Genomic DNA, 14,732 nt, shown 5'->3' on the forward strand with positions numbered 1-14,732 from the left:
TCCCCCTTCCCTTTCCCCATGGTCTTCTGTTAAGTTTCTCAGGATCCACATGTGAGTGAAAGCATATGGTATCTGTCTTTCTCTGACTGACTAATTTCACTTAGCATAATACCTTCCAGTTCCATCCATTTTGCTGTAAAAGGCAGGATTTCATTCTTTCTCATTGACAAGTAGTATTCCATTCTATATATTAACCTCATCTTCTTTACCCATTCATCAGTTGATGGACATTTAGGCTCTTTCCATAATTTGTCTATTGTTGAAAGTGCTGCTATAAACATTGGGGTACAAGTGCCCCTATGCATCAGCACTCCTGTATCCCTTGGGTAAATTCCTAGCAGTGCTATTGCTGGGTCCTAGGGTAGATCTATTTTTAATTTCTTGAGGAACCTCCACACTATATTCCAGAGCGGCTGCACCAGTTTGCATTCCCACCAACAGTGCAAGAAGGTTCCCATTTCTCCACATCCTTGCCAGCATCTGTAGTCTCCTGATTTGTTCATTTTAGCCACTCTGACCGGCGTGAGGTGGCATCTCAGTGTGGCTTTGATTTGTGTTTCCCTGATGACGAGTGCTGTTGAACATCTTTTCATGTGTCTGTTGGCCATGTGGATGCCTTCTTTGGAAAAGTGTCTATTCGTGTCTTCTGCCCCTCACTGTCCTTTCCATTTTTGATTCTTTTACTAGCTTCAGAATTAGAGCCTCTCATTAAATGACTTTGACTTTCGTGTACAGTTTGACTTGGTGCCAGAGGCTCATCCTCTCTGTTGTCTTCCTGCCTCTGGGCTTCCTGCTGCCTTTGGCTGGTTCTTTTTTTTTTTTTTTAAATTAAAAAAAATTACATTTATGTATTTTTGAGAGACAGAGTGAGACAGAATGCGAGCGGGAGAGGGGCAGAAAGGGAAGGAAACGCAGAATCTGAAGCAGGCTCCAGGCTCTGAGCAAGAGTTCAGCACAGACCCCAACGCGGGGCTTGAACCCACAAAATGTGACATCGTGAACTGAGCCGAAGTCGGACACTTAACCGACTGAGCCACCCAGGTGCCCCTGCCTTTGGCTGGTTCTGTGTCACAGCTGTTCCCTGCTTCCCCATCCTCACTGGTCCCATCTTTTTTCTCCTTCTGTTCCACGGACTCTCCCTCTCCAAACCACCAAGAAGAAGAAGTAACCAATATGGACAATAATCTTTCTAAACCATTCTCTCCCCAGCTATCTATAAAGATCCTTCAGGAAAGATGTAAAACTTTACTTGTCATGGAGACAGTAGCACCCGTTCAGGCCCAGAACATTTTTCAATTTAAATGTACCTCCAGCACCTGTACCTGGTACAGGTTGTTTGCCTGTCATTTGGACCCTTGCTTTTCAGAGAACTGGATACTATTTCAACTAGCAGGTTGAACATAATCACATTCAAACAACAGAGCTGTTATCAGTAAGAGACTAAGGGAAGACAGTGAATCTATTCGGAGAGATCTGTGTGTGTCTTTTCAAATATATGTCAATGTATTTTCAATATATTTCACTTTTCAAACAAGCTTCAATATAATCACAGAAGTCACCTAACGTGATTTGACTTTAGGAAATAAATAGACGGTACGGTGGATATTGATGGTATTTTTAGTAAGTTTCACATTGTTTGCTACCAATTCTTTCCTCCATTAGCTCCCCTCTTATTTTCATGAAGTTCCTGCAGCCACATATGATAACTGCATTACAGGAGCTTGAGAACAGTCCTCTAGGTGAACTTTGTCAGGGATGGCCAAACAATAGTTGTTAATTAAGGAAGAGAATATATTTATGCAAATTAACAGGAATTGGAGAAAGAGAGAACTCATCTCCTAGAAGATGTAACTGCAAACAAAAGAAGGGTGAAGGAGCTAGAAGATAATTTGCTTTACCGGCTGACGAGTACCCAGGGGTCCCTGGTGGAAGACGAGAGTCTCATTGTCGTGCTGAGCAACACAAAACAGACCGCGGAAGAGGTGACACAGAAGCTGGAGATCGCGGCAGAGACAGAAATTCAGATTAACTCAGCCCGGGAGGAATACAGACCTGGTGAGTTTGGTAATGAAAGACAAATGTCACAGGAGAATGAAGTGAGAAACAAACCAAAATCAGAGAAACTGAAGGAAGTAAGGGCTGTGTGAAGTGGGGTGGCCGTTCCTGTTTTGTGACGTTGCGTTGGGACATATACAGTAAGACTGGTAGAAAACATTTTTTAATGGTGTAAATTCTCTAGGTGCTGATAATCCATGTTAGTTAGCAAATTCTTTCAGGTCCCTGTGAACTTACTTTTAAATTAGAAGGTAAAAAGGGAGACCTTTTAAAGAACGTCTGACTACAGTTTTGAAATTTAAGGAATTAGTGCAGCGTTTGTGGGCTGCTCATTAGTTCTTTATCATTTGGTCACAATGAGCCGGTGTTTTGTTTGCAGTCTTTGTATTAGGAAGGTAGTTCCTTGGTTTCCTGGGAGTGCTTTAGTCTTACTCAGCAATTTGCAAAGCAGTGTTGTTCATTGGTTACAAGAGGGGCCTGCTAAAAGAACTCAATTCCCTTTAGAAAATTATCATTCTTTCTGAAAAAAATAATCAAAACAGCATCATCTGCTGCTGGAGAGTCAGGAGCATCATCTTTGCGATGATGCCTTGTTTTGCCAACCTGACCCCAAGCTTAGTCAAGGCTTCCTCATGGAGCTTAAGAATGAGGTCCATAAAATGCGTACACACTTTGCTGCGTGTTAGAGTGTTTGCGATCCCATCAGTTACCTTTTCTACCTATGAAAAAATACAGTGAAATTCATAAGGGTTCTAAATCCATAAGAGGTTCTAAAACGGAAAAATGCTGTGTGATAAACACAAATAGCAGAGTGCTTACACAGAGCTTATAAATAAGAGTTCAATATATATAATGAGCATTGCTCTAGACCCTCAGAGCTGGTAGATAGTCATTGATAAAAATAAAACTTGTTGTTTTCATTTAGAGTTTAGGCTGGTCTGGGCACAGATCATTTATTTTCCACCCTCGTAGCACAAGCAACCTTGCTCTCTGTCTTTCAGTGGCAACACGGGGCAGCATCCTGTACTTCCTCATCACTGAGATGCGCTTGGTTAATGAAATGTATCAGACTTCGCTCCGCCAGTTTCTTGGCTTGTTTGACCTTTCCTTAGCCCGGTACGTCTGCACTCAGGAAGCCAAGCTGAATTCTATATCTGTGGGCTAGAATGATGACATTACATTTGTAACTTCTTTTCCTCTTGCTACTGAGTCTTTTTTTCTTTTTTTAATCTAAGTGTAGTGTAATTACCAGGGTGTTAACAAATCATTCTCATTTGTCATTTTATGCTCAGAGACAGGCCCATCAACTCTTCATCCATTGATTGATCCCTTTGGTTTTGTGTGTTTCTGTTACACAAGAAAATTCCCAAGACTTTTTTTTTTTTTTTTTGTGAGTGACAGTACCCTGCGGGTAAAATCGATGTAGGCAACATTGAGGATTCTGTTATGTTATTTTATGTTGAGAGAATGCTTGTTATTTTCACTTGAGGATGCTGATTCTTGTGTACAAAGGAACTGGCTCGCCAAAGTCATGTATTTGCCGTTAAAGAGGTTGTTTTTATGGACAATGGGAAAGGGCGGTGGGGTAAGCTGGGTTTAAGTGTTCTCTCCTCCAGGTCGGCCAAGAGCCCAATTACAAGCAAGAGGATTGCTAATATCATTGAGCATATGACTTATGAGGTTTACAAGTATGCAGCCCGGGGATTGTATGAGGAGCACAAGTTCTTATTCACCTTGCTGCTTACCCTGAAGATCGACATCCAGAGGAACCGAGTGAAGCATGAAGAGTTTCTCACCCTTATCAAAGGTCAGTATAACAATAGAAAGCGTTGTACACGGGTCCAGATGTAGGAATTCTTTGAAGGTCTTGTGCGGTATTATTTTTTTTTTCTGGCTACAGTAGTTTCCTTGCACATCATTGGAGATTGCGTATACGTGGAATACTTTATTTGTTCATTTATTGCATGAATATTTATTGAGAACCTACTACTGTATGCCGAGGCACAGACTAGGCACTTGGGGCACATCATAAAACAACAAGTAAATTGTGTAGTATGGGAGAAGCTAGTAGGCACTATAGAAAAAGCAAAGCAGGGAAAGGGGGATGGGGAGTTATAGGGTATGTGGACTGGGAATTAACATTCTAAATGGGATATTTAGTGGGGTATCTAATGGGTAGGCCTCCCTGAGAGATGGACAAGTGAGTAAAGGTCTGGAGGAGCAGGGGTCGCTGGCCTTGGGGACTTGAAGAGGAAGAGTATCAAAGGAAGACAGCATCAATGCTCTGGTGGGAGTCAAGCCTCCCATGACTGAGGCTGGAGCCATGGTGTGTGTGTGAAGGGGGCAGGGGTGATTGTGGAGCTCATCCTGCAGATACTGATTCTGTATCTGTTGAGGCATTGCTCGCAGGCAGGTCCCCTGTGCCACTGCACAATACAGCCCAGTGGAAGGCTAGGAAACAAATTTGCTGTCGTGTTCTTGAATGTCTGGACAAAAAATATTTAAAGTAACTGTGGAAATGATGCTCGGGTCGAAATGGCTTTATCTACTACACCTTTCTAAGCCATCTCTTTATCGATGAGACACAATTTTATCTACAGTAGGTGGGGGGGAGATTTTCATGTTTACCTGGAGAGTAGATTTGCAGAGGAACTTGAAAAGGACCCTGAAGGAGCAGTAGGGAAGGGGTGTGGGCAGGCACATGCTGTGCCCTGGGGGTGTGTGTGGGTCCACAGCCATATGTGAATAAATGCATATTCGTGTTTGTATAAATATGTGTTTGCATATGTATCTTATAGAAACAACAAAGACTCATTTGGTTACACTTGAACTTAGAAATGTATGATTTATGGGGCGTCTGGTTAGCTCAGTCCGTGAAGCATCCGACTCTTGGTTTTGGCTCAGGTCATGATCTCAGTGTCCCAGGGTCGTGAGATCAAGGTCTGTGTTGGGCTTTGTACTTATAGCCCAGAGCCTACTTACAATTCTCTCTCTCTCTCCCTCTCTCTCTGTGCCTCCCCTGCTCTTGGTTTCTCTCTCTCTCTCTGAAAATAAATAAAGAAACTTAAAAAGAAAAAAAGAAATGTATGATTTATGGACAATCTCTCTCTCTCTCTGTTTTTAATTCTTTGTCTCTAACCCTCGAACTCTTGCTCCTTAGGTTTCTTTATTTTTCAGTTTTCCTAAATCGGAGCACGTGGATGAACTGGGGAGACATCCCTTAGATGTTTGGTGTCGGGGTTGACTTTTTCGCCGAGCCCTTCCAATAATACTGTCTCATTGACTGGTCCTCCAGCTGATGGGCATTTACTGTGGCAAGTTGTTCCCGACAGCCTCAACTCAGGCACGAAATGCATTTCCTCATGAAATGCATCCAGGTCTGGTTGAAATACCGTAAAGTGTGTTACAGTTTGGCATGATGATAGCAGATGTGGGATTAGGTTTAGCAAGACTAAGTGAAAATAGTGACTTTGCTGATTTCTTGATGAGTGTCTCAAGCAGATTCTTTAACTTTTTTTCAGGCTTCAGCCTCCTCAGCTGTAAGACAAGGATAGTCAAATCTACATCATCAGATTCTTGAGAAGTCATACAATTTCTGTAAATCTCGGCACATGGAACGTGTTCAGCAAATGATAGGCATTGTGATATTTTCTTTAGTATTTTAGTTTGTTTTGATTAGTCCCCGGCTGGCGTAGGCTGGACAGCTTTTGTGGGTCTTTGGCATTCAACAGTTTTAGAATGCTGCTTTATGAAACGGAGTGTCAGAATAAACTTCGGAATGCAGTTACGTTGTAAGATTGCTCTTTGCTGGTTATGTTTGGTGACAGTTACCCAGTGAGTGAACTCCCCTGCAGAGGGAGTTCACTTGTTTGCAAATGTTATTTAAAGATTTTTTAAAAACGTTTTTGATTTTTTTTTAACATTTATTTATTTCTGAGACAGAGAGAGAGCATGAACAGGGGAGGGTCAGAGAAAGAGGGAGACACAGAATCCGAAACAGGCTCCAGGCTCTGAGCTGTCAGCACAGAGCCCGACGCGGGGCTCGAACCCACAGACCGTGAGATCATGACCTGAGCCAAAGTCGGACGCTTAACTGACTGAGCCACCCAGGCGCCCCCGTTTTTGATTTTTTTGAGAAAGAGAGAGAGAGAGTGAGGGAGGAGGGGAGCAGCAGAAAGAGAGGGAGAGAGAAAATCCCAAGCAGGCTCTGTGCTGTCAGTGCAAAGCCCGACTCGGGGCTTGAACTCCTGAACCGTGAGATCATGACCTGAGCCAAGATCAAGAGTGGGATGCTTAACCAACTTAGCCACCAAGCACCCTGAAAATGTTATTCAGATAGCAGTACTTTGATACTGGTCTTTTAATTTGCTCATCTCCAAGGTGGGAAAGGATCAGTCCAGATGGCGTGCTAAATCTGCTTTGGCTATACCACTTTATAACTGTGTGGTGTAACTTGTATACATTTTTTTGTTATAAGAACACATCATTTTTACCAAGTATTACCTTAAAAATTGGAACTTACTTTTTCCCAAAGTAAGGGTTTCCAGAATGAAAGCAACGGTGTAAGTCTCAATCATCTTGAGAAGTTATTTTGAATTATTCCTATTCCAACCATTTATTCATCAGAAGTACATTTAATCTGGTGCCATATTATCCAGGAATACATCTGTCCCCAACCCATTACAATCATTCTCTGTGGCCCATTGTACACTGTTAAAGCAGATAAGATATTCATGACACAGTTACTCTCTACTAAACAATGAATAATGCTTTGGTTGCAAGAAACACCCTTTCCTTCCCATAAATAGCTTCTCCCTAACTCTCTAGTGAATATCTTATTCTTTTGAGTTTGTTGGAAAATGGACGGTTTCCATAGAAATTGGTATGACATTTTTCAACACAATGCCACTGTCCTTAGGTCTTTAACTACTCCCTGCCATTAAAGCAATCTGTTTTGATTTTGTGAGTTAATAATCTTATCAAAATTGCTTCAAGGCCACACTTACCTTCTTGGAAATATACTCAGATGGATTTGGCAAAAGATAGTAATTTAGTGGGGTCCATGGGGTACCTGGAAAAAGTAGAGATTGGCTCAATAAATATCTCGAGTATTGTTATTTGTTCATCACCTGCTCTGTTCAGAAAAGGATTTTAAAGGTAACCAAATGCATTGGTTATATTCTTTTAAGAATTATGCTTGGAACATATTTTCCCTGAAACATTTTAATAGATGGTGTTTATTGAACAGTATATTATATCCTATAAAGACTTTCTAACTCTTCCTCTGACTTAAAATATGACTGTTTACACATTTAGTTTTTCTGAGGTGAGCAACAACATTTTAAGGTGTCATTTATTTTATGGTACTGTGAGAGTTACATGAATCGCATGAGCTTAGGTAAATCAGCAGCAAGATAAGAGTCACTACCCAATGGAAATTTTTGCTGTGGTGAGACTGACCAAAAATAAGTGATACAACACAGGATCCTTCAATGTGCTCAAAATGGATATAGATAATATACTGATTTATAGATGAGAACTCTTTAAACACATGTAGTGCTGCTGACATTTCCAGATAAATTCTCTCCTTGAAAGAGCTTGTGTGAACATCATGCACTTCTTAACATTGACAGTAGCTACTCATTTAGTGACCCTCTGCTCTGGTCTTGATCCCATTTCGTGTGCTTTACACATGTGTTTTCTGTCATTCTGTCATTATCACAACATCCAGGCTTCATTATTCCCAGCGTACATATATTTGGAAACAGAGACACAGACAGATGAGCTACGTTGTCCCAGACCTTGGCCAGATGGGGCTAGGACAGAATTCAGCATCCTCCTGGGCCACACTTATATTGCTGATTCTCAAGTGTGTTTTTCTAAAATCATCTATTCCTTTATTAAATTTTAAAGCTTGTCCATTATGATGACACATTTCTGAGTTAAAAAAATGTCAAGGTTGTAAAATAGTTAAAATGAAAAGTGTAAGCAAAAGCTTTTATAAGCAGACTGTTTTAGAGTAAAGAAAGAAAAGTCTAGTAACTTTATATGTTTAATTTTAAAGGAGGTGCCTCATTGGACCTTAAAGCTTGTCCTCCTAAACCATCCAAATGGATCCTGGACATGACCTGGCTGAATTTAGTGGCACTCAGCAAACTTAGACAGTTTTCTGATGTCCTTGATCAGGTAACTTGTGCTTTGAATAAACTTATGGCCGTGTCACGGGGAGCAGCTTCCTGATTTATCACCAGCTATAGTATTTGCAGAAGAGAGATTTTTTCACTTTGTCACTCATACAATGATATTACCTGTGTTTGACCTTGCTCATGCCCACTCAACTTTCTGATAAAGCGAACTCCACCCAAGTTTAACTACTATTGTCCTGTACCATATGTCAGTATCACCAACTGGAGATCCACAAGTGGGGAAACTGATAGATTTAATTAGATCATTAGATACAGTTAAGAGGAGATTGAATGGAAAAAAAAAATACAAAGAGCCTGTATCGAAATGCCTGCCCATTTGTCCTTGTCTCTCTTCTTCTTCCTCTCCTTGTCCTTCCACCATTATATTGCTTTAGCCAGGCATCTGGACTTACATCTAATGCCAGTGCTTGGCCCCTTATCTTTACAAGTTATCGTCCTTTCCCAACCAGCCAGTTCCCTATGAATTGTGTATGTACTGGGATCATGGAAGTTGGGTCTGGAGAGTTCAGTTGAGACAAACCAGGAAACGGATTCTTAAACATCAGAAGACCAGAGAGGTCACACTGACAGCAAGGTGGCTTTATTCAGCCATGAGTTGTAGGCTTTTTTATGGCCAGAACCTGTGCTAAGGTTGGTTCTTCATGTTCCTCCCAGTTTAAGTTGACCAGAAGCTTAATGTTCAGCTTTTTAAAAATGCTTTGTACGTTTTTATGTATTTTTATGTTTTGGCCTGTGTCTGGTGATCTGCGTTATTTCTACCATGCAGGGAAATAACTTTCATTTGGGAGGTTTTAATGTACTCTAGCTTATTCCCCTCGAAGGTGACTGCTAGTGACCTTTCCTCGACCGATATCTGTTCAGTAACAGTTGCTGTCGTCTGGAGATTATCTTGTGCTGAAATCCCTCCATGTCATATAGTCTTTCATGACTGAGGGAAGTTATTGTTTTTTACTCTTATATGATACTTTCTAAATACAGATCTGGAATGCCTTTTCCTTTGATTAGGCCTCCCAGAAATATACCAGGGGCTTTAATCGAAGGGAATATACCAGAGAACATAGGATTACATTTATCTTCAGATGTTGTTTGTTTGTTCTATGTTTTTGAGATGATTACCCACAGAATGCTTGTCTCTCTTTGAGTTTTTTAAGCTCTAAAGGATAATGGACTGTATTCTTTTCCTCTTTCTCAATTACCTATAGGAAACATGTGTATCATTATTCATTCGATGATGATATGAAATGGTATATTTCAAATTACTCTAGATTAATAGAATATTGACCAAAAAGCTTTTTGTTCAATAATAAACATGCATTAAATGTCTTCTTTTGTGCCAGGAGTGGTCCTGGGAAATGAGGAAGCATATGTGAATAACTAAATGAATTTGTTCTTGATCATGAGAGGATTTCATGGAGCAAATCAGATTTCCTTAAAGTAATGAAAATGAGTTTTCATTGATTTCTTTATTCCTTACAAAATTGTTACCACAAAGGCATTAGGAGATATTAAACAAATCAAGACTCTCCCTACTTCAAAAACTAGCTGTGAGCTGGCATTCATACGGAGTGACTTTAGCGTAAATCACATTTGATTTTAGACTTCCACACTTTTTGCTACTAGAATATAAAATAATGAAAAGGTCAAAGAATATCTTTCACACATGTCTGGAATGGTCAGAAGGTTTGATGAAAAATATCTGTGAACTATTACTAAAAGATTTTCTTGTGCTGTGATGCAATTCTTATCCCCTGATATTTCAGATATCAAGAAATGAGAAAATGTGGAAAACTTGGTTTGATAAGGAAAACCCTGAGGAAGAACCCCTTCCAAATGCCTATGATAAATCTCTTGACTGCTTTAGACGTCTTCTCCTTATTAGATCCTGGTGTCCTGACAGAACCATTGCCCAGGTAAAAAGTACATATTAGAAAAAATAGGAGAATATATATTTTTTAAGATTTTTATTATTATTATTTTTAAGTAATCTCTGCACCTAGTGTGGGGCTTGAACCTACAACTCTGAGATTAAGAGTCACATGCTCCACTGACTGAGCCAGCCAGGCACACCTGGGAGAATGAATATATATATATATATATATATATATATATATATATATATATATATTTTTTTTTTTTTTAATTTAAATTTTAGTTAACATACAGTGCAGTATTGGTTTCTGGAGTAGAATTCAGTGATTCATCGCTTACATATAATACCCAGTGCTCATCCCAACAACTACCCTCCTTAATGCCCATCACCCGTCTAGCCCATCGCCCACCCATCTCCTTCCGTCAACCCTCCATTTGTTCTCTAGAGTTAAGAGTCTCTTAAGGTTTGCATCCCTCTCTCCTTTTTTTTCTTTTCCCCTTCCCATATGTTCATCTATTATCTTTCTTAAATTCCACATATGACTGAGATCGTGGTATTTGTCTTTCTCTGATTGACTTATTTCACTTAGCATATACACTCTAATTCCGTCCACATCATTGCAAATGGCAAGATTTCATTTTTTATGGCTGGGTAATATTATATTCTATTGTATATATGTACCACATCTCCTTTATCCATTCGGCAATTGATAGACATTTGGGCTCTTTCCACAGCTTGACCGTTGTTGATAATGCTGCTATAAATATTGGGGTGCATGTGTCCCTTTGAATCAGTATTTTTGTATCCTTTGGGTAAATACCTAGCAGTGCAACTGCTGGATCGTAGGGTAGTTCTGTGTTTAACTTTTTGAGGAACCTCTAAACTGTTCTCCAGAGTGGCTGCATTCCCACCAACAGTGCAAGAGGGTCCTCCTTTCCCTAGGAGAATATTTTTAAGGAGAGTTTCCTTTGAAATATAAAGAAATGTTGAAAATTTTAATCCCAATGTGAATTTTCTTGGAGGCTTCTTTGGAATTTTCTAGCAGTACCTATGTGCAAAATGAAAAAATAAACAAGTATAGCGAGGTGTACGTTTGGGCTAAATGATTTACTAATCTTCTTTGTTCTAAATAGTACAAGAATGAATGAGAATGCCATGTTTTTAAGTTGTCACATAGGTATAACATAAAGGTGATGTATTGCTCTTCCATACCATTTTTATATTAACTTAGACATGATATGGCTGCTCCATTTTGTTAGTAGTAAAAGAACGTTTCTTTAAATAGGAATGATGAGAAGGCACTAGGAGGAGAGGCAGATGAGAGGGTAGCACAGTATTCCCAAATCTATAGTTGTGATCCCAGAAAGCCTCACCACCCCTGAGGCAGGAGTTGGCTTAAGATTCCTTGAATTTTACCTATGGTTTAAATGTGAATCCTGCCTCCAAAAGATCCATCTTTTCAAAGACCGTTAATTTGCTGGCCCACCATCATGGAAATGTCACTGCTAACAAGACCTGCGGTGTCCTGCCTTCACATGAAAAACTCAGCTTGAATATTCAGCTCAGGTTGATTCCTTAGGTGCTTCTCCCAAGAAGCCATATAGTAAAAATAGGCTGGGTTTATAATGGGATGTAGGAAGTTCAGCGCTTCACTCTCCAGAGGGAGCATTAAAACCGTATGGAGTAACCATCTCCAAAATCCATGTAGGTACCAAGGAATCATGAAAACAACTAGATTCAATGATTTATTGAGAAAAGAAAAATGAGTTTTGCAATGCAGGGCAACTGAGATCACCCTTCCTTCAGTTTTTCTTCTCAGCTTCATTACTTTTATCTTGCCCAAAAGAATTGTCAAACTGTTGCCTTAAGGACAATGTAGAAAGTTCAAGTCGTTCGTTTCTTTCTCTTTCTTTCTTCCTTCCTTTCTTCCTTCCTTCCTTCCTTCCTTCCTTCCTTCCTTCCTTCCTTCCTTCCTTCTTTTCTTTCTTTCTTTCTTTCTTTCTTTCTTTCTTTCCTTCTTTTTTTCTTTTTTTTCTTTCTTTCTTTCTTCCTCCTTCCCTCCCTTTCTTCCCCTCTTTCTCACTTCCTTCCTCTCCTCTTTCCCTCCTCCCTCCCTCCTTCTCTTTCTTTATTACTTCCTCTACTTTCTCCCTCCCTCTCCTTTCATTCTCTCCCTCCCTTTCTCTCTTCCTTCCTTTTTACCCCCTCATGTAACATTCTATTGGTTCAGTGCTAAAATTTAAGTCTACAAGCTCCTTTGTAACTTTGTCATCTTCATCCTGGTGTCTGTCATCTATAGGCTGGGTACAGCCATGGCTTCCTAACTGGGGTCTCCTCTTGCTCCTTCTTGCCCACCCTAGTCAATCCTGTATGTTCTAGAAGAAATGGAAATAAGATATTCTATTCCTTGGCTTTTAAAGTCTTTCAGTGCCTTCCCATGGCCCCTATGATAACACCCAAGTCTTAAGATCTAGAAGTCCTCTCTGGAAAAATGTTTTCTCCTCTGAAATTCTTATGCTCACATTATATTCCTTTTGTGATTTTCAACCAGACACCTTCTTGGGAAGCATATTAGAAGGTCTACAGTGTGGGTACATTCAGTCCCCATTTCCCATAAGCAGCATCAGGCTTGTTCTTGGTATTTCAGCTGAGTATGACTGCCCATGTCAGGGGACATTTGAGGGCCTGGTTGCAAAACCATTGCACTCTTGGAGGGTGTCATATGGTACATACACATTTATGTCTCAAAAGCACCCAGAAAAGAACGGGTGCAGTGGTGTGATTGACCATTTTTAAGCTCAGAGACGTAGGGTGTGGCAATCACTTTGAGAATGGATAGAGCATAGCTAGATATTCAAAATGGAGGAAGAGCCTGTATTACTGACTGAAATCAAACTTTGGATGTTTTTAAGTCAAAAACAATGGTTTAACCAGTACCACCCTTACTTTGGCTATCTGAAGCCTCTCTGATTTAAGGGAAACTCTACCTACAACTGTTTTATGTTTCTCTTGGAATGAAAGTGGGGTCCTACTAAGGTCCACCTCACCAAGACTCACTTTGCCCTGCACCTGGAAAAGTTACAGTTCATGTTGTACCCACACCTGGGCTCTGCTTATTATGTGAGAGCAGTTCTTCTGGGGAATCCCACTGGGGATAAAAACGTGGGTCTTACTCTAATGGGGTGGGAGAAGATAACAGAATGGAAGGAAGTTTTTCTTTGAGGGCACCCAATTTTTACCAGAGGGAGAATATAGACTAAAGGTCATACTCACAATAGTATTTTATCGAACATAATTATTTTACCTTATTTGAAAAGAGACTGTGTTGTTAGTCAAAATATTTATATATGGTTGATAAGTTGACATAGCCTGTGATACTGCAAGCATGTATTTCAGTCAAACCAAAATTAACGGTAAGGGAGATAAGCCAAAAATGGAAAGATATAACAATGATTAGGAGAACAATTATGGACTAAATCTTTAAAACATTAATTCATTCATTCAGGAAGTGTCTAATGTATTTCATTCAATAAGAAGTCATTCAGTAATTATCTATTGATAAGTATCCATTAAACCCCAGGCATTGTGCTGCTTACTTGATTATTGGAATGCATATGCATTTCTCTTAAAGCATCCTAAAGAATACAGTTGCCTAATATTTTACATTTTTTTATGTACCAGGCAGTAGCCAGTGTATTGAACCAGGTTCCAGACAAGGAGTCCACCAACTTGGGTTCTGGTCTTTGAACTGTGCAATGTGTGTTGGCAAATAACACAGCCCCTCCACCTATGGAGTGGAGATAGAACAAGAAAAATGTCTATGTCCTATTTCCGTGAGCAGAATTTCTCTGGGCATCAAGATAATCTATAAAAATCAACTTTGGAAGCCACAGTGCATCAGACACATGAAGGGGATAGAGCCACTTTTTGTGACTCCTGTACTGTCTTTGACAGGCCCGCAAGTACATCATGGACTCCATGGGAGAGAAGTATGCGGAAGGTGTTATCCTGGACTTGGAAAAGACGTGGGAGGAATCTGATCCGCGGACACCACTCATCTGTCTCCTGTCTATGGGCTCAGATCCCACGGATTCCATCATTGCCCTGGGGAAGAGATTAAAAATAGACACCCGTTATGTGTCCATGGGCCAGGGCCAGGAGGTCCATGCCCGCAGGCTCTTACAACAGACCATGGCGAATGTGAGGCCAAATGTCTACTCTTATGTTGTTGATATTGCAGATTGTAGAATAGCAATGCAGAAAAGAACTTGAGCATCAATAAGAATTTAAATTTATGCACTGTGTGTTATTCACTAAAGAGGGAAAAGTATATCTATTAGGAAATTTTCATGGAAAAATTAGATATAATTTAAGACTTTTTCTGCTGAACCTTGACTTATGGAAAACTTAGCCAACCAGAACATGTTATTTCCCAACCAGTTTGCATAATGCTAAGCCCCACTCCAGATCTCAAACCCTCAGTGGGGTCTATAGCCCCCAACTCTGCCTCCACCATATGCTCCGGCCCTTCCAGCTCTGCTCTTGGAATCCCCACATTCCAGAATCCACCATAACATGCCTTTCTTGAGTTCCAGAATGCA

The 14,732-nt window shown here is 40.2% G+C and overlaps 1 protein-coding gene across 1 annotated transcript in view; it reads left to right on the forward strand.

Annotated features, from left to right (window-relative positions):
* Positions 1-14,732, forward strand: part of DNAH5 (dynein axonemal heavy chain 5) — a 229,815-nt gene that overhangs the window by 191,787 nt on the left and 23,296 nt on the right. Inside the window, exons 66-71 of the mRNA XM_043574233.1 lie at positions 1,812-2,055; positions 3,057-3,171; positions 3,672-3,862; positions 8,120-8,241; positions 10,022-10,171; positions 14,086-14,331. Coding sequence (XP_043430168.1) covers positions 1,812-2,055; positions 3,057-3,171; positions 3,672-3,862; positions 8,120-8,241; positions 10,022-10,171; positions 14,086-14,331 — 1,068 coding nt within the window. The remainder of the gene's footprint in view (positions 1-1,811; positions 2,056-3,056; positions 3,172-3,671; positions 3,863-8,119; positions 8,242-10,021; positions 10,172-14,085; positions 14,332-14,732) is intronic.

The sequence above is a fragment of the Prionailurus bengalensis genome, chromosome A1, assembly GCF_016509475.1.
Source record: "Prionailurus bengalensis isolate Pbe53 chromosome A1, Fcat_Pben_1.1_paternal_pri, whole genome shotgun sequence".
In the NCBI taxonomy this organism is placed as follows: domain Eukaryota; kingdom Metazoa; phylum Chordata; class Mammalia; order Carnivora; family Felidae; genus Prionailurus; species Prionailurus bengalensis.